Source organism: Perognathus longimembris, chromosome 4 (assembly GCF_023159225.1).
Source record: "Perognathus longimembris pacificus isolate PPM17 chromosome 4, ASM2315922v1, whole genome shotgun sequence".
Classification (NCBI taxonomy): domain Eukaryota; kingdom Metazoa; phylum Chordata; class Mammalia; order Rodentia; family Heteromyidae; genus Perognathus; species Perognathus longimembris.
Genome location: NC_063164.1, coordinates 48,312,328 through 48,336,032, shown reverse-complemented (window position 1 = coordinate 48,336,032; position 23,705 = coordinate 48,312,328). Strand labels below are relative to the sequence as shown.

Sequence of the window (23,705 nt, the reverse complement as noted above, 5' to 3'; positions counted from 1 at the left end):
ACAAAAACACAGGGATCAATCAACCAGAGATTGATTGATCTTTTTATTCATTCACTAATTCATTCCTTCATTCATTCAATAAACATTTATTGCAGTTACAATAAGACGGGCACCATACTAGACATTAAGAATATACAGAATGAAGTAAACAGTCTATGTTGGCAAGGGGCTCACTGTTTAGGGGAAGAATCAGTCAGTAAAACATATGAGGTCATAGTATTTTTCCATGCAGTTCAAAAACTAAACTATCTTGGAGAAAGACAATTTTTTCTAGGAGCACCTGGGAATGAAGGATAAAGCACCTTTGCCAAGCTAAAGTTAAGCTAAAGGAAATGTGGTTCCCCCTACATTTATGATAACTTTCTTCGTTTTAAAGGATTCAAATAAACTTCATAAAAATCTCAGACTCAGAACCTTGCCCATTTCTCCACTGTGAGGTGGATGGGAAGCAGAGAGCTTGGGCTAGTCTTTCTACAGAGACTGGTCTTGCCAATGACAGTCCTTCTGGGACCTCTCACTTTTCTTCTCCACAGGTCACCTGGAGCCTGGGGGCTGGACCAGCTCTCTCAGGACTCAGCAGACACTGGAAGTGGTGGTGAAGGACACAGTGGTAGTCAATGTTATTTGATCAGGGTCAGCAGGCCCTGGAGCTTCCTGAGTGCACCATGCAGAAGGCTGCATACTATGAAAACCCAGGACTGTTTGGAGGCTATGGCTACAGCAAAGCCACTGATACTTATGGCTACAGTAACCCCCATCAGCCCTATCCACCTACTGCTGCCAACTCTCTGGACACTGAGTACCCAGGTTCTGCCTGTTCTATCCAGAACTCTGCACCTCTCAGAGCACCAGCCCACAAAGGGGCTGAACTCAATGGCAGCTGCATGAGACCTGGCACTGGGAACAACCAGGGTGGGGGTGGTGGTAGCCAGCCTCCAGGTCTGAACTCAGAACAGCAGCAACCACAGCCTCCTCCTCCACCACCTACTCTGCCCCCATCCTCACCTACCAATCCTGGAGGAGGAGTACCTGCCAAGAAGGCCAAGGGTGGGCCTAATGCTTCTAGCTCCTCAGCAACCATCAGCAAGCAGATCTTCCCTTGGATGAAAGAGTCTCGACAGAACTCCAAGCAGAAGAACAACTGTGCCACTGCAGGTAGCTCTGAGGGAGGGGGGGGTGTCACCCTGGAACCAGAAAAGCCCATCACTCAGGAAACAAGAGACCAAGGGGCTCTATGGGGGTAACCTTGGAAACTACATGTTTAAACTCCGACTCCTTCTTAGTATCCCTGGTTGGATTCAAACTCTTAGAAGAATATAGTGTGAGTTCACTTACTTTGAGCTGGGGCTCAACTTTATTAATGTAATTCTTTATGCTGACTTACTATATGTTTTCTTGGGTTGTTGGCATAACTCAGTTCCTTCTTCCAGCCTTTCAAACTTGGGCTGGGTTTAATGGCCCATGTCTAGAATGCCAGCATTTGGGATGTGGAGACAGGAGAATCTACAAAGCCTGGGCTACGTAACAAGACTACAACCAACAAGAAAGCAAGCAAACAAAAACACATTAAGTAATTTACAAGTATTGATTTATTTAATTTAAAAAAATTTTTTCAGGTGGATGTGATAAACAACAAAATAACATCCTCATTTTTATAGATAAGGAAACATTTAGTAGAGCTAAAACAAAACTTGCTTATGATCATGAAACTCAAGTCTTGGATTTGAATCCAACTATCCTGACTCTCTAAGGGCCTACAAGGCATAAACCTGAAATGTGCTTGACCCTCCCTAGCTTAACTCTCCCACTTTAGAGAACCCATTCATTATAGGCATTCCAGTATGTAGTAGGGAGCAAGGATGTGCTATGAAACAGAGGAGACCCTACAGTCTCCCTGTCCAGGGCATGTGGAAGAAGATGGGCCTGGTCAGGAGGTGATGTTTCTTCCTCCTCTCTGCTCAGACTGCTTGGTTCCTGAAATTTCCTGACCTTGTGCTCTTTGATGGTGTTTATTTTCAGATAGATGAACATGTGCCCAAGTCCAGGGCTAGTTTGAGGCCTGGGGTGTGACTTGTTACCAGGTTTCTGGTATGCCTGCTGCTCCCTGGGCTGCTCCTCCTGGGGGAAAATATCTTCTTGCCTACAAGCTCCTTCTCCTGTCCCTCCCTCCGCAGCTCAGGAGCAGGCCCTCCCTCCCAGGAGAAATCCATTTGTCTTCTCAGTGAGGGAGTGGACAAGCAGCTGAGAGGTGGCAGGGGTGGTAGAAGGCAGTGCTGAGGTCGCTGCTCCTAACAATGCCATACTCAAAATGCTTTCAGCCTGGCTTTGGACCCCTAAAACTCCAGGGCAGATTTCTTTTTTGCTTGTTTGTTTCTTTGTTTATTACATCCCTGTCTTTGGATGCAGCTGGACTGGCAAGATCTCCACCCCTATTCCTTTGCTTTCTGGGGTGCTTAGCGTAAGAACCAAGCAAAGCAGGCTAAAGCTGCTTCCCCCACCCCAGCAGCAAAGATAGGAAGCAGTATTCAAAGGAGTCTGGCCTTTCTTTGTAGTGGTGGGGAGGCCTTGCCAGCTGCTACTAGTCTTGTATTAAAGTCTTTCATAGCCTTTGAGTTGAGATGATGGGCTAGGATGAAGGGGAAGACAAAGTAAATTGTACCCTAGACGCAGATGGAGGTTGCAGGTGCGACTTATAGGTAGGCGGGGAGGGAGGTGGGGCGAGCTGGGGTGTGTGTGTGTGTGTGTGTGTGTGTGTGTGTGTGTGTCTGTGTGTGTGTGTGTGTGTCTGTGTGTCTGTGTCTGTCTGTCTGTCTGTCTGGTGGGTTATTCCTTGGAATCTTACCTCAGAAGTACATGCCCCAGCCAGGATTGGAGATGGGGGAGGGGCCGGAGGAAAATGAAGCTGGAAAAGTACTCTTCTCTATTCCTGGGGGGCCCTTACCCCCTCACTCAGCGTCCTCTCTCCCTCCCTTACCCAGGGGAGAGCTGCGAGGACAAGAGCCCGCCTGGCCCGGCGTCCAAGCGGGTTCGCACGGCTTACACAAGTGCGCAGCTGGTGGAGTTGGAAAAAGAATTCCACTTCAACCGCTACCTGTGCCGGCCGCGCCGCGTGGAGATGGCCAACCTGCTGAATCTCACCGAACGGCAGATCAAGATCTGGTTCCAGAACAGGCGAATGAAATACAAGAAGGACCAGAAGGCCAAGGGCATCCTGCACTCGCCAGCAGGCCAGTCCCCCGAGCGCAGCCCGCCGCTTGGAGGAGCCGCCAGCCACGTGGGCTACTCCGGCCAGCTGCCACCGGTGCCGGGCCTGGCCTACGACGCCCCGTCGCCGCCAGCTTTCGCCAAATCGCAGCCCAACATGTACGGCCTGGCCGCCTACACGGCGCCGCTCAGCAGCTGCCTGCCCCAGCAGAAGCGCTACGCAGCGCCCGAGTTCGAGCCCCACCCCATGGCTAGCAACGGCGGCGGCTTTGCCAGCGCCAACCTGCAGGGCAGCCCGGTGTACGTGGGCGGCAACTTCGTCGACTCCATGGCTCCCGCCTCCGGGCCGGTCTTCAACCTGGGTCACCTCTCGCACCCGTCTTCCGCCAGCGTGGACTACAGTTGCGCCGCGCAAATTCCTGGCAACCATCACCACGGACCGTGCGACCCTCACCCCACCTACACAGATCTCTCGGCCCATCACTCGTCTCAGGGACGCCTGCCCGAGGCCCCTAAACTGACACATCTGTAGCTGTCGCCGCGGACCCGAACTCGCGGCGCAATTACCTCTCTTGCTTTGGTGATGGGGTGGTGGGGCGGGGGCCCACTGGGAAGTTGGGGGGGGGGGACCCTCCCTCCCCTCCCCCTCGGGTCCGGCTGCTGCCTGCTGGATCTAGTGGCGGAGGCGGCTGAGACCGGGCCTCCCCGCTCGGCGAGTCTTCCTTTGGGTGACTCGCCATAAATCAGCCGCAAGGATCCTCCCCTGTAAGCCTGACAGTGCCATAAACTGCGGAACGAGGGACTCTAATGTGGTAATGGTGTCCCCAAGGTAAGTCTGAGACCCATCGGCGGCATGTCCTACAGAGGAACTAGAACCTGGAGAGTCCCGGGCTGGCCCGCGTCTAGTATAGTTTCGGAAACCTTAATTTATATGCTTCTTCCCCTCCCAACGTAAGGATTGCCTCGGACTAAACGATCTGTATTTATTATTTGAAGCGACTCATTTCGTTTCCCTGATTATTTATCCTTGTCTTAATGTATTTATGTGTATATTTGTAGAATTTTCCAGCCGAGTTTAGGTACACGCTCCTCCCTGGCCTTGGAGGTCACACATTTCACCTCTTTAGTCCCCTTGGTCTGAACTAGTTGAAAGAGTAGTTTTGAACAGTTATAACCGTGGCTGGTGTTTGTAGTTGCTGTAAAGGATTAAGACCACAAAATTGTCCTTCATGGGTTGAGTCAGACAGCCCGGTGGCATGGCAAGACACAGTTTGTCATTTCTCTACAGCAGCAGCCCTCGCCACTCAACACAGTTTATTGATTTCAAATTGTCTGGTACTATTTGAACAAATATTTAGAATAAAAAATTTCTCTGTCAGAGTGTATCTGTTCATCATGAACACTTGCAAGCAGCCTTTATCCCGATGGAAGGCCCAGAGAAAGGTTGACCCTTTGAAAATGGTTAATTTGGAATTTAGTGCACAAATTGGTTTGAGGAGAAATACATGATTACATTCCCACTATTGAAATGGGAGGGGGACAACAACGGAGGATGCAAATCTAGAAATATTCTGGGTGGAATGATTGGAACAGGGCTTTGTCAAAACAGCACTTTCCTTGATCTTTCTAAACATGACATACTGTTAAAGTAGGGAGTCCGGAGGTCATTGTTTTCTACATTAAGTAATAAAAGTAAAACTTTAAAAGAAATCTGACAATCAAAGAAAAGACATGAGATGTAGTTAGAATTGAACTATGAAAAGGCTAAGGTGTACAAAAGGAACCAATCACTTGGAGCCTGGCACCTAAGCTTTTTCTCTAAGAAATCTTGTCATGAATTTTATTTTCCATTGTAATGGTCAGTAGTTCACTTCTAAAGAATGCAAATGTTCTCCATGATGTAAAATAATCAAAGTTTCATTCATGGAACACAACACATAAACACATCTTGTTCACTCCTGTTTCTTTGTACAAAACGGACAAAAACGTCAAAGATTCAGAACCATTTTGTAAATATTAGCGTGGCTCTTGCTTAGGGGTGGACAGTTTACACTTGCTTCCATGGGAGGAGGCATTTGGAAAACGCCTTCAGATAAGGTTCAATTCTTTTGTATTTCAGCAAAGTCAGCCCACGCATCTCTATTTGGTTTGACAAATAATGCAACTCCTACTCCATCCCCAGTGACCGAGGTGAAATTCCTATTGTGTGGAAATAATTTAACTCCTAATCTTCTGGTGGAACAACATTCGTTTCTATTTGGATGTTTGTGTTTCGCTAAGTAATGACGGCTCAACATAATATTTAGTTTCCTTGTTCCTTTGTGCTGTTTTAAAAAAAATGGCATGTTAGATTGGGGGTGGGAGGGGACATCCTTTTGCTAAATTTCACTCTATCAAGCAGGTTTAAAGTATATATGTTGTAGAAGTGTATCAGCAGAATAAATTACTTCAATCGAAGGCATATTTTACCCACTTTCAAGGCGTAACATTGTTTTCTATGAAACTTGCATCCATAGGCAGAATTTCTAATTGTCTTGTAAGAAATTATTTTTTATGCTATTAGGGAAATCAAAGAAGAGCTCGCTGCCTTCCAGGGATTACAACTACCTTTCTTAACTGGCTAAATATTAAATAGATGAATTGTCAGGCTGTTTAGATTCAGCCCGGTTTTCCCTCATCTCCTCTTCCTACCATAAATAATAATAAAAAAATACATAATGCATCATGGCTCCAGGCGTTTTCCAGCTTGGTGTGTTACCGCAGGAGTATCTGCTGAGTCTGCGGGTGTCTGCAAAGCCCCAAGTGTCATCTGTGGCTTAGGGTTTCATGGATTAGACTTTAAATGGTGTCTAGCCCGGCTGACATCAGCTTCCTTTCACACTCAGGCTCCAGGCTCCAGGGAAATGCAGGATTGGGGGCTCCCTTTCTAAGTAGCTCTGGCTTCCCAAGGCCCAGCTAGAGAGAAGGGGAGAAAGGGGGAAAGGCTTCGAGAGAAAGGAGAAAGAGCGAGGGGGAGGAAGAGAGAAGAAGGGAGAGAGAGGGAGAAGAAAAGAGAAAGGAAGGAACGGAGAGAGAGAGGATGGGGGAGATAGGGAGGGAGGGAGAGAGAGAGTGGGGTAGGGAGGGAGGGTGGAGGAAACTTCTTGGACCAAATCTGCAGCTTTCTCCGACCTCTGGAGGTTCCTGAGACTTCTGAGAATGGCTCGATTTGTGGCTGTCACTAGCTTGAGTCCTGTGGTGGGTACACTTGCTCACTCCTGGTGCGGGTGGGGGTGGCGGGGAGTCCTGGTAGGGCGTGCTCCCACGCAACCAACCGCCCCGGGTGAGCGCTGGACCCTAGGCACAACCATTTAAAACTTCATAAATTATAAACAAGCCGCCTTGGCCTTCACTGTAAATTCCGCTATTCTTGAGCCTGCAATTAGTGTTAGGAAGCAGCAGAGTCTAAACACAACCAAACGCCCCCCTGAAAGGCCCAACTGCTGGAGGTTGCAAACCTTTATTTCCCAGTGCCACCCCCTCTGCACCCGAGGTTTGCACACACAGTCGCCTCCTCCCCCGCCACCGCCGGCGGGACACACTCGGCTGGCTCCCGCTCTGCCAGGGAAGGTCACAATAGCTGCTCTATCCACCGAGGCGCCGGCCTCCTCCTTCCCTTGCCCCGAGAAGCCAGGAAAGAAGAGTGGGGGAGGGGAGCCCGTTCGGGCGGTAGCTCCCAGGGCCGGAGCCTCAGTTCCCAGTAGGACCTCCAGCGGGATGTGTTGGGGAAGAAAATGTCCTCCCTAGCTCTTGTCTCTTCGGGGGACCAGGGCTAGAGGGCAAGGGGAGCGCAGCAAGGCCTCCAGGTCGTTCCAGGCCTCATCTTGGGGCTCTGGGAAAATGCCCCAGCAGCTGGTCCGCTCAAAGTAGGCAAGCCATTGTGTGCCCAGCTTTCCTGGCGGTCTGCAGTGGAGCAGGCCCATCGTGGGCTACCAGCGAATACATGGAGGTGGGGAAGGGCCGAGCGGGCTCCTTGCTCAGGACCTTGGTCTCTGGGAGGTGTATCTCCTTGTCAAGAGAAGGAAATGGCAATTTAGCGCAGGCTTTGGCCAATTCTTTTTGCCCATCTCCACCCTCTATATAGGCAGATTTAAGGAAGATGTGGGCCAGCAACGTTGTGGGTCTCTTTCATCTGAAGAATTTGAGATCTAGAGTATAAATGAGAGATGGCTGTCATTTGGACATCCTTGTTGTTCTGCCCAAGCAATCAAAAATGAATTAAGGCAAGACCTTGTTAAGGCAGATGGAAGGGATTGCTACAAAATGGGAGGTGAGGGTGGAGAAAGAGATTCAGGTCGATGGAGTGCTTTCTTTACAACTAGGAGAAACTCAGCAGCCAGTCTAGAATGAATTGCTCAGACCCAATAGAGCTAGCCAAGGGATTGTGCAGAATCATCTGGAGAGTAGTGCTGGCTATTGGTAAGGAGGTAAGAAAGGACAATTGACTATCTGTTTTGCCTTCTGGCTTTCAGACTTCAGCCTCATCTAGGGACCTGACATTGAAAAATCCACCTCTGATGGAATCATTAAGTTAACCATCCATTTGTACCATTTCTTTGTACAGACTTTCAGATGAGAAAGGAAGGGGATATGGAAGGGATATAGAGCAAGTTTGTTCCCCTTGGTGCAGCCTCAAGCCCAGTCCCTATCAGCCAAACTGAGTTTAGAGACCCCAGAGGCTGCTAACCTTGCTGAACAAGATCATTCGAATTTCTATCTGTAAGGAGCATAAGATTACCTATACTAGTTACTTGTTCTTTCTCCCTTACTGGAGTCTATACCTGCTAACTAGCCTCTGAGGGGAGGGCATCTTCTCAGCCAGTTGGCTACTGAGCCCAGGCTTTCCATCTGTTAAGGATTTTTCATTAGGGAGAGTGAAGAGGATCTGTGTGGGTGTATGTTTGAATAACAAAGAAGTAATCCTTCCTTCTGAAAATAAGTGTTCTCTTCCAACTAGTGGAGTTAGAAGTTTGTTTCTGCCTCCAATATTCAAGGGACAGTCACAGACTTGTTTTGACTTTATCCTGAGAATTAGTTGAAACTTTCTTCTGAAGGCAAGAAGTGGCTAATCTCAGTTAACAAGTTAAGGAAGGTCCTCTTCATCTAGGACTTTTTAGCATTCTTTCAGAAACTAGAATGAAAGACTAGAAACAAGCAGAAGTTTGTGAGTAGGCAAGAAGAAATGCTGAAGGCCTCAGTCATCATAAGCTTATTGCCTAGTCACTTCTGGGCACTGCAACTTTTCAGACAGTGTATACTTAGGGTCTGTGAATAGGCCTATTCTTACACACTCAGGGATAGTTTGGGGACTGACACTGACTTGTCCCCAGGCAAGGTTTACCACCTTCGAAGGCTAGCTTTTTATAGCTCTCTCTTTCAGAAGATCAGGAATGGAGAGAAAAAGTGTGGGTGCATGAATCCTTTCTTCAGTGCTGGTGTTGGAGAGGATGAAGAACGGAGAGGCTCATCACAGAAGAGAAATCTTTACTTCTCCTTCTTTTCCAGCTCTGAATGTCCTTATTTTGGGGGTTCAAGGTTATATCACACCCATCTTGGCAGGTTAGAAAATATAAGACAATCCATATTTAGGCCAGGTCTAGTGGGAACAAAATGATCAAAAGACATTCATATATTTGGAAGACCCAAGGTAGATGGGTATGCAATCATTTGCAGTAGCAGAGGCAGGTGAAAGGTCTCCAGAAAATCTGCAAACTCTTCTTGCATGTGTCTTCATGTCCTAGACCTTGGGAATTTTTTGTTTGTTTTAATCTGCTGTTGAGCCCAGGGCTTGTAGTGTGCCAAGGCTGTACTCTTGCCACTGAGCCCAGCCCTTGACAATATATCTTCACAGGTTCCTATGTGGCTCATTTTTGTGGAATTTAATATTAATGAGCACCAGAGGAGTAGGAAGAGATCGTAATTTGAATTAGGATTCAGATACAAATGAAGTATTTTGATCTGAAGAGCCGGCGTAAGCTGAGAGAGAAGGGCCTGTTGAGCAAGGGCCTCTCTCCAGGCGGGAGAAGGGCGTCCCTAACTAGGGAGGGAAGAGAAGGGAAGGCATTTGATGGCCCCATTGTTCACAGAGCAGCGGCACAAAGACTTCCATCCCTTGCTACCTCCTCTACAGGGTCCAGAAGGAAAGTGGGTCGGCTGTGTGAAGCTTTAGGGAGCTGCCACTGGCGTTCCTCATTTTCTGCTGTCCCTTGGGGCAGCGATCACGCCATCCCCACGGCTGGTAGAGCTGGCCATACACAAAGGAAGTTCTGACCTCAGATCCAGGGGTACTGGAGGGAGGGGGCTGGTGAGGACCTCGAGGCTGGGCGCCTCGGTCCCCCGCGGGGAACAATAGCCACCGCCTGCCAGGGGGGCTGGGCGGTCTGGCGTGCCCGCCGCACAAAGCCCGCTCCGCACCGCCACGTGACGCGCGCGATCGCCGGGCGGGCCTCGGAAGAGCGGAGTTCCCGGTAGCACCTGGAACCCTCTGGAAGACAAACGGTGAGTTAATTACCTTCCGGGCGGGCGGCCGCGTCCCGGTGGCTCGCGGGGAGCCCTGGGCCGGGGAGGGGTGGAGGGTCTCTCTCCGAGTGAGCGTGTCTAGGGTGGGGGCGGGAGAGGTTAGTCCTATTAAGAGTTCATCAATCACCCGGTGTGCACTTTTCTCTCGACAGCGGTTCCTCCTACTTCAGAGCAAGTCTGGGCCAGCTGGGAGCCGACCAGAAACCGCAAGCAGAGGGGACGCAGGCGCGCGCGGGCCGAGCGCTCTACCCAGGGCGTGACCCGCTTGCTGCCCCGCAGCCAGGCCAGCGCACCGCGCGCCGCGCTGGCGAGAGGGGAGGGCCGGGCGACGGCCACCTCCCCACACCCGGGACCCGCACCGACGCCCTCCAGTCCCGCGCCTGGCCTTCCCACATGCAGCCACTCACGTCTGCCCCACATCTACCCCGGGGACTCTGCATTCCCCAGCCCTTCTTCCTGCTTGCCTCAGTCGAGTGCCACCCTTACATGCTGTTCTACTCCCAGACGGGGAGACCCCAAGCTCTGAAGACAAAGCCAGGAGAACTCTAGCTTGTCAAGAATTGGTTCTTTTTTTTGCAGATTAGTTGCCGCCTGCAGGAGTGTGTGGGTGGAAGTAGGTTAAAACTGTTGAACTTGGAATAAACTTGAATACCATTTAAAAATAACAATAAAAGTTTAATTAAAACATCAGGCACAATGCTAGGTGCCTTTACTTTTCTAGTAGAGAGGAAAGACTTGAGTATTTTTTTATTGGATGTTTTTGAGTTCACTTTGGAAACATAAGGGATAAACTGTGAGTTTCTGGGGGGAGGGGCACTCATGCGTTTAGAGCTGTTCACAACCAGGTCTGGGTGGTGTAAGGCTTTCTTACAACTCTTTTGCAAAATTGTCTTTCTTTTTGTAAGTTCTATGACAGTTCTGGCCTTGTTCCCTTTTGCCCTTTTAATGGGTGGCACAAGCTCTTTAGTGACTTGACTTGAATGACTCAGCCCTCAAGTAGGAGTTCCTGGAGAATGCAGAGTCCCGGCTTGGTCCCACTATCCCCTCAGCCTTTTCTGTCCTTGTCATCTTGGGTGGACATTCTTTGGAATAAAGAAGTTTGTTTTGTACCAGCAGCAGAGTTTGAACTCAGAGCCTTGTACTCTCTTACTTTGCTTTTTTGCTCACAGATGGTACTCTACCACCTAAACCACACCCCCAGTCCAGCATTTTGTGGGTAATTGGAGTCTCATCAACTTCTCTGCCTGTACTGATTTTGAACTAAGAACCTCAGATCTCACCCTCCCAAGTAACTACGATTACAGATGTGAGACACCAGTGTCTAAGAGAAAGAACTTTATGCTTCTAATAGATATGAGCTAGAATACAAGCCTTACATAGTAGGAATCTTCCCACCCACTAAGCAAAGCAAATACTGGTCCTGATGCCCTTATTTCAAGTTGTTCCATCTCTCTTGCCTTTTTACCAATACCCACTAACATCTCTTGCAGGCCCTGGGCTGGGCTCTGGGATTCAAAGATGGAGTCACTATTGTTTTGTACCCTTCAATCTAAAGGAAGAGAGAAATCTCTATAACAGAAGTTATAGAACCTATCATATTGTTTCTAGAAAAAAGAAAAAGGAACAATTAACCATCTGTAGTGTTAAAACAAAAAAAAACAAAGCTACTAAGAAATGAAGTTGGCCCCTGGAAGAATAAGTTTTTCTGGCAAGGAGAAAGGGCTTGCTAGGCAGAGATCAGAAGGAGCACATCTGGACTTGGAACAAGGAGAGTAGTTTGGAGTAGGGCACTGAAAGGTCGTACAAGGTTCACAAAAAGGAGTCTAAAGCTGCTTCATAGGTAATAGGAAGCAACAGAAAGTTTTAGGTTGGAACATGAAGGTATGTATTTTGAAAGCTAGCTTCATGGTATTCTAGCTGATGGAGAAAAGAGATAGAATCAAGGACAATAAATAAATAAATAAATAAAAAGGAGGCTGCTGAATAATTAAGGCAAGGGAGTATGTAACTTAAAAAGGTTGAAAAGAAAGATTTTTAGGAGGTACTCACAATACCTGTTGTCCAGCTGGATAAATAAAAGATGCTATGGATGTTAATTCCTAGGTTTCTGGATTGAGAGACAGAGTGGGAGTCAGACCATTCACTGAAGTGGAAAGAGGATGGAAACACATTGCAGGGAAAGCTAATGAGTTCAGTTTCAGATCTACATTGTATTTTCTGCTTTGCTACTTATACATTGTGTGACCCTAAGCAATCCACTTAATCTTTCTAGACTTTAGTTTCATCAGTCAATAAAGATAGCTACCTCATAGGTTTATCATTAGAGGTGAGTGTGTGTGTGTGTGTGTGTGTGTGTGTGTTATCTTTAGGTCCTAGTGAATGTCCTATACAATGCAAAAACCTGGGGAAAACATGCTTCTACCTCCATCATGCCGATCAATACTTAGATCCTGGGTGGCAGAAAGAAGTCTCTGGAAAATTAAAAACACCATTTCACTGCTTCCTAGATATTGAATCCAAGCTACTGCTTAGGAGGAGGTCAGATCAGATTGCTAACCAAAGTCCCTAGCTTTCAGAGGGACACTCTCAGGAGGATGCACACAGAAATGTGGGCTTGGTATTAGACCACTAAAGAGCAGACCTCTTAGCAGATGTCAACAAGCTTTTGTGCTTTTTAAATCATGTATCTTTCTGAAGGGGGCTCTAAGCCCCCCACTTTGAACCTTCTTAAGCCCAGTGTGGAACTGCTTAGTACAGGAAAAAGCATTGGATATCTGATCTTGGCCATTTATATTGGATGTGACTACCAGTTATTATATTTTCTGCATCAGAAATAAAGCTATGCACAACAGAACAATGAAATGATTAAATAAGATAATGAATAACATTTTGAGAGGTGTTGCTAGGATAAGTAATAGGCATTTTTTTGTATCTATCAGATTGTCAAAAATAAAAATATTTAGACAGGTGCTGGTGGCTCATTCCTGTAATACTAGCTACTCAAGAGGCTGAAGTTGAGGATTGTAGTTTGGAGCCAGCCTAGGCAGAAAAATTCATGTGACTCTTATTTCCAATAACCATCAAAAAGCTGCAAGTGGAGTTGTGGGCTAAATGGTAGGGCACCAGCCGTGAGCAATGAAAAGCTCAGGGACAGCACCCAGGCCCTGAATTCAAGACCCCAGCACTGGCCAAAAAAAAAAAAATAGCATCCCATTGATTTGGCAAAAGTGTCATGGGAACTCCCATGAAGTAATAGTAGAAAGGCAAACTGATTTGTGTGTTTGTATGGGAGAGAAGAGAGAGTGAATGTGTGTCTCACTATGTAGATCAAACTGGCTTTGAACTCAGAGTATTCTTGCCTTAGTCTCATGAGTGCTAGGATTGCAGGCATATGCCACTATGCTTGGCTACTTTGATTCTTGTTTATGGAGAGCATTTTAGCAAAATGTGAAGTTGTCAGTTCACAAAAACATTCACATTAGTAATTTCACTTCCAGGAATTTTCTAATAGCTAAAAATCTGAATGTGTGTTTATAATAGCTGGAGATTGAAAATAAGTAATATGTCTGTCTATAGGAACTAGCTAAGTAAGCTTTAGTAGGTATATTCTGTAACTCTACTACTAGTAGAATAGGATGGAGTTGTAAAGGAGTTCTGTGTGTATTTCTATGGGATCATCTCCAAGGTACAACACAAACAGTGTGGTATCATGGAGTCTGTCTAAGATGCTACCATTTGTGTTACAAATGATGTGCAGATATGACTTATTCAGATATAAAACATCTCTGTAAACTTACACACAAAACTATTCAAAGTGGTTGTCTATGTGAAGGCAAAGTATATGATTGTGTACAAAGGTGGGAGACAGACATTTATTTCACTGAATACCCTTTTGAATCTTGAACAAGGCCAATGTAAATTTATTACCTACTTATAAAACAAAGAGACCAAATTAAAAATGATTAGTGCAAGTCGAAATGCCCTAGGTAGGCCTTTTGTACTCTAGGCAGTGAAATCAATCTTCAAGGACCTCTTGTTCTGTCCCTTCAGGGCTTTGATGGTCAACCTCGGTGGCATGTGAGGGAATCTTGCACCTCTACCCAGGACATAGGAGCCTTGAGGTGGGACTACTCAATACTAGGGTATGAGATTTAGTCAACAAATGCCACAGGAAGAGGAGCAGGCTTCTTGGTTAGCCCCACTGAGTACAGTCCCCCAGAAAACAAGAGCTCTCCCTTGAGCCATACTCTTCTTTGCTTAGAAACAAGACTGCACAGAACCCTGGGGAGAAGTGACTGGCTTCTTTTCTTCTTGAAGACTGAGGAAAGGCAATGCACAGTAGAGAGTCAAAGCTCCATCATTTTTGGCAGGAAGGCATTGCCTTTTAACTTCAGAGTATAATTATTTCCTCCTTAAAAATTGAATGCAGTTTATTTCTAAGATGCATTCTAACTTTGCTATTTCAGGCTATGAAAGGCCATTTTTTTAGCCATAGTTACAGATCAAGAGACCTTTCATTCTCTCTAGACCTATGGGACTCAAATACACTTTTCAGATAACTTGTGAGAAATAGGAGAAAATGAGAGCTGAATGAGAGATAGGAGGAAATGAGAGCTGAAGATCCCATTCCCACTCCTCCCCTCTTTCTACTTTAAAATTTTTTCTGAAGAGACCTATCTCACTTTCTCTCTGGCATTACCAAAGCTAAGCTGGGGAGGTGTCAAGAAATGGAAATAAACTCAGCAGAGCACCAATTGGCTAGCAAAAAAGGGAAATGTCTAATGACCACATCTTTAGGGTATTCTATTTTAGAACCTTAGTCCATTTGAACTCAGGTTTGATCTTGACATTGACCTCTTGGCTCTACCACTCAACAGACTTTGGTATACTTTCCAGTTATACTCAAGCACCAGCTCCATATGACCTCTCATTTCACCCCCCACCATATTCCCTCCCACACTAATCCCAGAGCAGAGAAATTTAAAGTGTGGGTCTGAAGAACCTTGCTGTAAGATCACCCAAGAGACTTCTTAAAAATAAAGACTCCTGAGTCAGACCTATTAGATTAAAATCTTTGGGATTGGGCCAAGGAACCTGCACTTTTAAACAAGCTTCTATGGTGATTTTATACAAAGTGGTTTGGGGAGTCAATAATATAAGGATATCCTTAAGCCACCATTAGTCATGGTAGAGAATGATGCTGTGGCCATCCTTTTCTCTGCTCCCTCCTATTTTTTAATTGAATGCCTACTAGGAAAGTCTCATCCACCCAAGGAAGGGCACAGAACTCTGCACTGCTTTCCTCAGTGAGGGCTATGCCATCAGATTTCTAAGAGGGTTAGAATTCCTGTCCTCAGCATCCATTTATCCTCACCTTTATCTTCAGAAGACTGAAGAGGCTACAGAGAACTGCAGCAGAGTTTCATTTCCCCTTACTTGGACATGAGATACCCTCCCATCCCTTATTTACTCCAACAGGCAAAACACTTTTTCTGCTGCAGGCTTATGGAGCCAAGACTGTGCTCTCCAAAGCACAGCGGGACTTGTGGAAGGAGGTTGCTGACTTTAAACATACAGAAGACTGGACTGCTGTCCTCTAGCATATTTCTCTGGAGAAAAGAAACTTGCTGACAGAAAAGGGAGAGAATGATAATGCACAAGGGTGGCACTAAGTAGAGGCAGTTGCTGTGATGAGCAGGATTGGAGAGATTTCAAAGCATTCCTACATCAAACACAACCTGTCACCTCCCACAGAGAACTCACAGGATCCCTAAGGACAGTACTTGTAGCAGGCAAGTATCCCTTGGGAATCCCTGGCTTACACAAGTAATAAAACTAAGACATTGCTCTCATGCCCCGTGAACATTTCAGACAAACTTCAAGGTGACCCAAAGTATTCTCGACTCCATATTTCTATACATTTCTCTTAATAATATCTCCCAGTCTCTCCTTCAAATGATTATGGATGAAGATTCTCTTGCAGTAGGGCTGGGGATTTAGCTCAGTGGTATAGCACAACCAACAGAAAAGAACCAAGTCAGGAAGAGAGATGGTGATTCTGAGTCTGGAGGCATGAGATGTGCCAAGGACTCAGATATCAACTGGAGTGAAGAGAAGGATGAACAGGATGTAGCTGTTTATATGTGATTATCAGGGAACAGATTGAACAGTAGTGAACCAACTGCTGAAACCCTCATTTCTGACCCCCATTTTTAACACAGCTATGAAAAAAATAAGTAATTCTCTTTTAATACATCTATTGTCAGTGAAAACTAAATGTCTAAATGTTTATTCAGAGAAATAGGGTGCCTGGTTCAAGGTTGAAGGGCTATGGTCAGCAGTAAATTCTACTTCCCACTTAGTTTCAAGAACTCCAGCGGTGTAGAAATTCCAGACAGCTGGAGGTTTGTGGTCTCTCCAAAGCATTCCTCCTCTACCCCTTTAGCTTGGAGGCCCTTCAACCTCACCGCCACTCTACAATTTTGGTGTGGCTTTGTTTATTCTCAAGTCCACACCCCTGTGGGGAACTGGCTGCTGGGACTGTGATGGCCCCCTATTCTAGAGACTGCCTCACAGTGGAAGTTAAGCAAGGGCCCAATCGCTCTTTCATGACAAGTGGCTCAGTAAAACAATAATAAAACCTTGCTTACCATAAGTTAGACTGCTGTAATATACCAAGTTTTCAAGGTACTTGAATAGACTAAGACTAGACTCTTCAGCCTCTTCATTCACACAGGTTTTAAGAAACCACCCTCTTTCATTACAGTTGTGTGTAAATAACTTCAATTTCTTTAGCTTGCTATTGTCCTTCAGTCGGAAAGAGGAAAACGTTAAAAGAAATGGTCAAGGAAGTTGGAAAGTTTGTCAATGCAAAGCATGTCTTTGTAACCCTTCTACTCTTCGTTTCCTGTGCCAATTGCACTTTTATTTCCCGTCTCTCTACACTCAGTAAACAAAACCATATTATCAAGGGAAAGACGTGAGCCCATTAACATTGTGAGCCCTCAGATTTCACTCGCTAGAGACAACGCAGCACTTATCTGATGGAACAGAAGCTTTAATTGCTTCAAGGTACCAGCCCGTCCAAGCCTCAGAGATCTGACAGGGGCCCTGGGAAAGCTTTGTGCTCTGGAGCCAAGAGTCTCAAGTAAAGCATTTCACCCTAGTGTGGATTCTTTATGCTAGCCACCTACTCGGAAGGGGAACATCCACCAGACTTCCCTACAAGCGCCAAACTTTATTTTCTGTTCAACTCCAAACTTGGCACAACCGCAGCCGCCCGCATCACGCTGCCAGCCATTGGAAGGAGCAGAGGAAGCTAAAGGGAATGCTGCTAGGTCACTTGAAAGGAAAACGTAGTCACCAAGTGAAGTTGTGGGGAGGTCGGGAAAAGGAGAAAATTCAAACATCTGCTCCAAGTTTAGGGGCAGTGCCTAGAAAACAGAAAGCACCTAGGATTCCAAAAGAAAAAAGCTGAGTTTCCTTGCTAGGAGAAGGGCTAGGAGCAGCGCCCACAAACCGTGCGCCCACAAATCCATCTCCTTCCACCCTTTGCAGACCGTGGCGCTTACAATCCACACCCCGGGATGCACAGGAGCAAGCTCGCTCCCTCCATTCCTTGTCTCTTAATCTGCTTTTCTCCCCGCACTCGCTAATACCTGACGCAGGAGCTGGCGTCCCGCATTCTCCCGACGGCCGGTTGGGGGTGGGGCCTTGGGCATCGGCTCCCTGGCAGATTTGGCTAAGTTGGCTCCTGGGCAGAGGAGCCAAGAAGTCCGCACTCAGGAAGTGCGGTGAAGACGCCGATTGGCTGGACAAAGCCACGTGGCCCTCCCCGCCGGTATATTAGGCCACTATTTACCTCCGGCTTGGCTCGCCGTGGCTCGGTGAGGGCAGCTGGGGTAGCGAGGAAAGGCCGAGCGGTGCGGACGGTGACGGTTTGGCCCAGCCCCGGTGGGGCTCCAGACCCCAGCCCTGGCCTGCGCCCTCGGGACAGTGGCTGGAGCAATGAGTTCCTACCTGGAGTATGTGTCGTGCGGCGGCGGCCGAGTCGGAGGCGAAGTGCTCAGCTTCGCACCCAAGTTCTGCCGCGCCGACGCCCGACCCGTGGCCCTCCAACCTGCCTTCCCCCTGGGCAGCGGCGACGGCGCCTTCGTCAGCTGCCTGCCCCTCACCGCCGCCCGCCCCGCGCCTTCCTCCCCACCCGCCCCTTCGCAGCCCTCCGCACCGCCCCCGGCCGCGCCCCGGTACGCGTCGTGCACCCTGGAAGGGGCCTACGATCGGGGCGCCGCACCTGCCGCGGCGGCGGGCGGCGCGGACTATGGTTTCCTGGGGTCTGGGCCGGTGTATGACTTTCCGGGAGCGCTCGGGAGACCCACCGACGACGGAGGGGCGCACGTCCACTATGCCACCTCGGCGGTCTTCTCCAGCGGCGGCTCCTTCCTGCTGAGTGGCCAGGTGGACTACGCAGCCTTCGGCGAGCCGGGCTCCTTTCCGGCGTGTCTCAAAGAGCCAGCCGATGGCCACCCCGGAGCCTTCCAGACTGCATCGCCGGCCCCCGGCGCCTATCCCAAGTCCGTGTCTCCCACGCCCGGCCTCCCCACCGCCTTCAGCACGTTCGAATGGATGAAAGTGAAGAGGAACGCCCCGAAGAAAAGTAAGTACTGGGGCGTGGGGTAGAGGCACCCAGGGCTGGAGAAGTAGCCCGCTCGGCGGGACTGCGCTGGGAGCGAGTGGCCGCGGTCGCTCTAGACGGAGGTTTGGGTTACAGGCAGGGAAGCGAGGCCTTATTAAGACAGGTCAGTTCCATGAAGCATCTTCCAAGACCAGGCTGGGGAAAAAAAAGTCAGGTTCTGGGGGAAATTAGAGGAACAAACTCTCCGTGGAGCTGTTCTTTTGGTTCGACGATGACCATAGAAACCCGGGAGGGCTGCGTTGTGACTTTGGTTCTTACTCACTGGTCCCACTGTTGGCACATCTGTCTCCATATCTTGGTCTCCCTGGCTGATGCCTTATTCTTGCATTACAGGCAAACTCGTCGAGTGTGGAGCCTCCAGCCCCTCCAGCGCTATCCGTACGAATTTCAGCACCAAGCAACTGACAGAACTAGAGAAAGAGTTTCATTTCAATAAATACTTAACTCGAGCCCGGCGCATGGAGATAGCCAACTGCTTGCAGCTAAATGACACTCAAGTCAAAATCTGGTTCCAAAATCGCAGGATGAAACAGAAGAAAAGGGAACGCGAAGGTCTTCTGGCCACAGCCACCGCTGTGGCCTCCCTCCAACTTCCCCTCTCAGGAACAAGCCCTGCCAAGTCTGGCAGGAACCTGGGAAGCCCTTCTCAGGCCCAAGAACCTTCCTGAGGTCCGCCTTCGAGACAGAGGAACTTTGGCCTGCAGAAATCACAGGCGACCCCACACTCTATACAGATTTAGGAACTGTTTGAGATGAAGGTGGGCCTAGGCAGAAATCCATAGGGATTTTACTTTGGAAAGGAAAAATCTTAGTTGTTTTCTGAGTTCCAGGCTGTGTGTGTACAAATATGTTTGCTATCTCTTAAGCCACTTGTTTCAGTATTATTTGTGTCTTATCAAGCAAAAGGTGCCCAGTTGCCGGCCTAGCTCTACAATATGTTGCCTAGCTTAAGTCATATGCAATTCTTGGGTGCAGAGTGGCAAGCCATTTAGTTCAGTTCTGTCCACCCTGGAATGTGATGAAAAGAGCACCTGCCCAAGTCCTTCTGGGTTTATTAATTTAAGGAACAGGCTACATATATTCAGCTTTTTGAAATGACCAAAGCTAGTTAGGGTCTCCTTGATGTAGCTAAGCTGCTTCAATGATGATCTAGCTGTACATTTGCACTCCAGTTTTGTTTTTCCTTAGAAAAGCAGTTTCTACCTCTCCGTGTGCCTGAATGAAGATGCAATCTCTGTTTATTTGGTAGTTGAACAAATCTACTGAGTGGGTAAAGATTAAAACCTGAACTACACTTTGACATCACTTACTCAAACTTGAATGTAAATATATACAATATGTATATTTTTGAAATATTTACTTGCAGTCAACTCAAATGACACTCAATGTCAGACATAGCATGTCAAGAGTTTAAATTCTTTTTTATAATAAAAATTACAGAATATACTTATTATACTTTGTTTTTCCTTACAGTCTTTTCATCCTATTCTTTAAAAAAAAGTTGGTTCAGTTTCTCCTACTTGGAATTTCTTGACTCTACTATGGGAATGTGGTTACACTGATGTCCTAGACACACAGAAAGCTAGAGATGATTGTATTAGTCACTTAAGGGAAAAGTTACCCTGAAAAATATCCAGGTAGAGGAAGAAAACATTTCTTTCTTTGAGTGTTCTAGTTTTATGTGTAGACTATGCATTAACCTTCTGTGGCACTGCTGTAAATCCAGAATGATACTGCAAAAGAACTCTGAGTCCTTTTGTATTCTGTCTTCAGAAAAAGGAAGAGGAAAGGTAACCGGAGACTGTTTCTTGGTTAGGATTCTCCGAGAAAGGCAGGGAGGTGCATGTCAAAAGTTCTCAGTGTGGGGCTGGGGATATGGCCTAGTGGCAAGAGTGCCTGCCTCGGATACACGAGGCCCTAGGTTCGATTCCCCAGCACCACATATACAGAAAACGGCCAGAAGCGGTGCTGTGGCTCAAGTGGCAGAGTGCTAGCCTTGAGCGGGAAGAAGCCAGGGACAGTGCTCAGGCCCTGAGTCCAAGGCCCAGGACTGGCAAAAAAAAAAAAAAAAAAAAAAAAGTTCTCAGTGGCTGTATTCCCATTTTCAAAATCAAGAATTACAAAGGAGGCCAGGAGAGGCCAAGAGGGTCAGTAGTTAGAATTCACTGCTCCCAGTAGCTAGTCTGAACATCTGGTTGAGGGTGGCTTTGTTTTTAGAAATGAAATGTTTTCAAATGAATTTCTTGAGAGGTGTAAATACAGAATTTAAAAGATGGTAAGAGTATGTGATTTAGAAGAGAAAAGTCACACAAAAACTTCCAATCTTATTTCCACTGAGCTCCCCAGTTCCCATCCCTGACGGTATTCATAGTTGACTTGGCTTCTTTGAAACCTTGTAGATATAAGGGGAGAAGTACAATATAAACACACATCAAGTGGATTCTTCAGATATTTATCAACAGTTTTCCTCACTTTGTCCTTATATCTTTAAGTTCTTTCCATAGTTCAACAGACCAGCTTGAAGACCCAAATAAAATAGATACAAATCTCAGCTCTCATTTTAGTTAGATTTCTAGTTAAAAGTCTAAACAACAGCAAAGGATCACTTTTCCTGTAAAGCAGCAGTGAGACTAGTTATTTTAGAAATTTCAACTACTGGTAAATCCCTGTGTTTTGTACGATTTAATGGAGTTGAAGAAATAAAAACACAAATTCTAACAATCTCAGCTGATTAGAAGGAAAAGGTATCACTTTATAAAGTAGATCTGTCAATACTATCTTATGTTTTATGATGGGTCCTTCAATAATGTGATGCTAATGGGATCTTGTGTAAAGCAAAACCCTGCAGCCATTTGAAAAGATGTGTGATTTGTTCCTTTTGAGTAACCTCTGTCTTCTCCTACAGTGATCTTTCACATGACAGTTTCCTTTTTGATAAGCTTTAAAATGTATATCTAAACAACAACAACAACTACTACTACTACATACCAACACACTTGGTCATTTTCTTAATCTACCTGTAAAGCTTTCCTTTTGAAGCTAATACTAGCACTTAACAGCCCTGATGGATGTCTTCTTTGATGAAGGTGGCTATCTTGACATTCATATAATGCTGTTCTATGAATCAGGCCAATATTAGCTATTTTTTGACCAACCCCAGGGATCTTTAAAAGCTTTCTTAATGCAGATCACTGTACAGCTATATTCAGTATTAGGAAGAGTCCTGGCTGGAGATCAGAAAGAACTATGTGACCTCTGGAGGCCTCCTCCAGCAGTGAAAATACTACAGAAACAATCCAACATTTTCTACATCCTCCATTCTAATCCTATCACTGGAAGAGAATTCAGATCTAAGGAAGGAAATGTAGTCTGTAGGATTACAGTGGTATTGCGTTTATACAGTAAAATTAGATTTTACTTTAATACATTGTACCGTGTGGATCACTTATAGAACATTTCCTTTCCCCTTACTTAGAACTTTGTGTCATTTTGTGTCAGATCTCTATGCAGTGTGAGCTTACTATGTAAACTGTTAAGCTGCTAAAACAATCCTATTTCTATTTTACAAGATTTCAAACTGAATTTGTTTATCCACTCTCCAGCGATCTGTTACGAGAATGAATACACAGTAGACAGTTCTGGCTGTTGTATAATTAACAATTCAATGTTCCTTTGTTTTCACATAATGACTATGTGTCTACTTTGCTGAATTGAAAATAATTGAGAGTAATGAAAAAGAAAGCATTTAATAACACAACATTTCTGTAACCTAAATACAAGCAAATGAGGGCCTTGATGTAAAAACCTAAGGAAATGTCACCTCAATTTTCAAAAAAATTATTGTGTCTCACACTCAAAAATAGTGAGGCCCAACACTAAAGAAGTTATATCTGATTGTCATGTTTCAAGAAAAAAGGAATCAGCCTCAGAAAATTCCATTAACTCTCAAGTTCTTAATTATTTTTTATGGCCAAAGAAATGCTCGATATTTGCTGAATATTGAATTTGAAAACCTCAGGATCTAATCAGGTTCAGAAAGATGTTTAGTCTAACCACAGACCTCTCAACAAGAAAAATGCCCATTGTTAAAACTTTATTTGTGGTTTTAAAGTAAAACCATGGTGGACATACCTCACAAATAATGATAAATCTCCGTCTGAATGGATATCAAGATTTCATAGCTTTGTACCCCTATCATTTTTCCAAGACATGAAAATACAACAAACGTGCAAAATAGTTCTACCCAACATCTTATTTGTAATTATTTAAGTCATACTTGTTATTTATTTATTTAATTTGTATTTTATTTATCCCAGAGCCAGAGATAGTTCATGTTCTTCAAATGCATCAAACAGTAAATAATGAGGACAAGGGCAGATTGGTGCTCTGTTCTATTTTTCAACATCTCTGTTCCACTATGCTCTTTTGGGCCACTGGTGACATTGCTCAGAATGGGAGTTCCATTGTGTTTTCTTTTGGAGGGAGGAGAAGGGGACAATAGGGAGAGATAGTAAGGGGTGAACTCTAGGCCTCATACTTGCTAGGCAACTGCTCTACCACTTGAGCCACACTTCCAGCCCTTGTTGTATTTCCTTTTCAGAGGTACAAACAGAAGAGAAACATTTAGATAGAAACAATGCAAGTATGCTACTGGTTTCTAAGTGTTTCTTAGAGGGATGGAATCACCGAAGTTGAGGTAAAGGACCTGGCCATATGAATATTACTTCAAGGGAGGATATGAAGATTTTAGCACTGATTAGTTGTGTTTTACAGCTAAAAATGGAAAAATAACTTCTCTCTTTCTGGTTCTTCTGTAAAATAAAGGGGACTGTTCTGGATGAGCATTAAATATCCACATCACTTTACTATTCCATCACAATCTTTTACTATACTGCATGTTATTAGAAAAGTTGTTTAACAATATTGTAGTTTTGTAAGGTTAATATCAACAAGAAGCTGTTACTAAAGTAACAAATAAGGCTTTAAAAATTTATCTGATTTTAAAACCTGTGCATGTGTAAACTTGGTCATGTTCCATTGTTCTTTACTTGAATAAAAAGCTTCACCAATCATGACAGTCCTGCCAAGGCTACCACCTCTTCTTGAACAGATAAACTAGGCTCTTCAAAAGAAAAACTCTCAGAATAGAGAAATTTGTGAACATTTTCTTTTCATCCAATATTTTTGCCAGATGCCAGTGATTTGTGTTTGAAAGCCAAACTACTCTGGAGACTGAGGTCCAGAGGAT

At 45.8% G+C, this 23,705-nt stretch overlaps 2 protein-coding genes across 2 annotated transcripts; both read left to right on the top strand.

The window, feature by feature from the left end:
* The first annotated feature begins 617 nt into the window (after window positions 1-617).
* On the top strand, window positions 618-6,228 carry Hoxd3 (homeobox D3). The gene is made up of 2 exons (XM_048345196.1): window positions 618-1,155; window positions 2,979-6,228. The coding sequence occupies exons 1-2, from the start codon at window positions 618-620 to the stop codon at window positions 3,734-3,736; spliced, it is 1,296 nt and encodes a 431-aa protein (XP_048201153.1). The 3' UTR covers window positions 3,737-6,228.
* An 11,541-nt stretch (window positions 6,229-17,769) lies between these two features.
* On the top strand, window positions 17,770-19,852 carry Hoxd1 (homeobox D1). Its single transcript, XM_048344228.1, has 2 exons — window positions 17,770-18,418; window positions 18,791-19,852. Exons 1-2 carry the CDS (start codon window positions 17,770-17,772, stop codon window positions 19,123-19,125), a joined length of 984 nt encoding a protein of 327 aa, XP_048200185.1. The 3' UTR covers window positions 19,126-19,852.
* The last annotated feature ends 3,853 nt before the right edge of the window (window positions 19,853-23,705 follow it).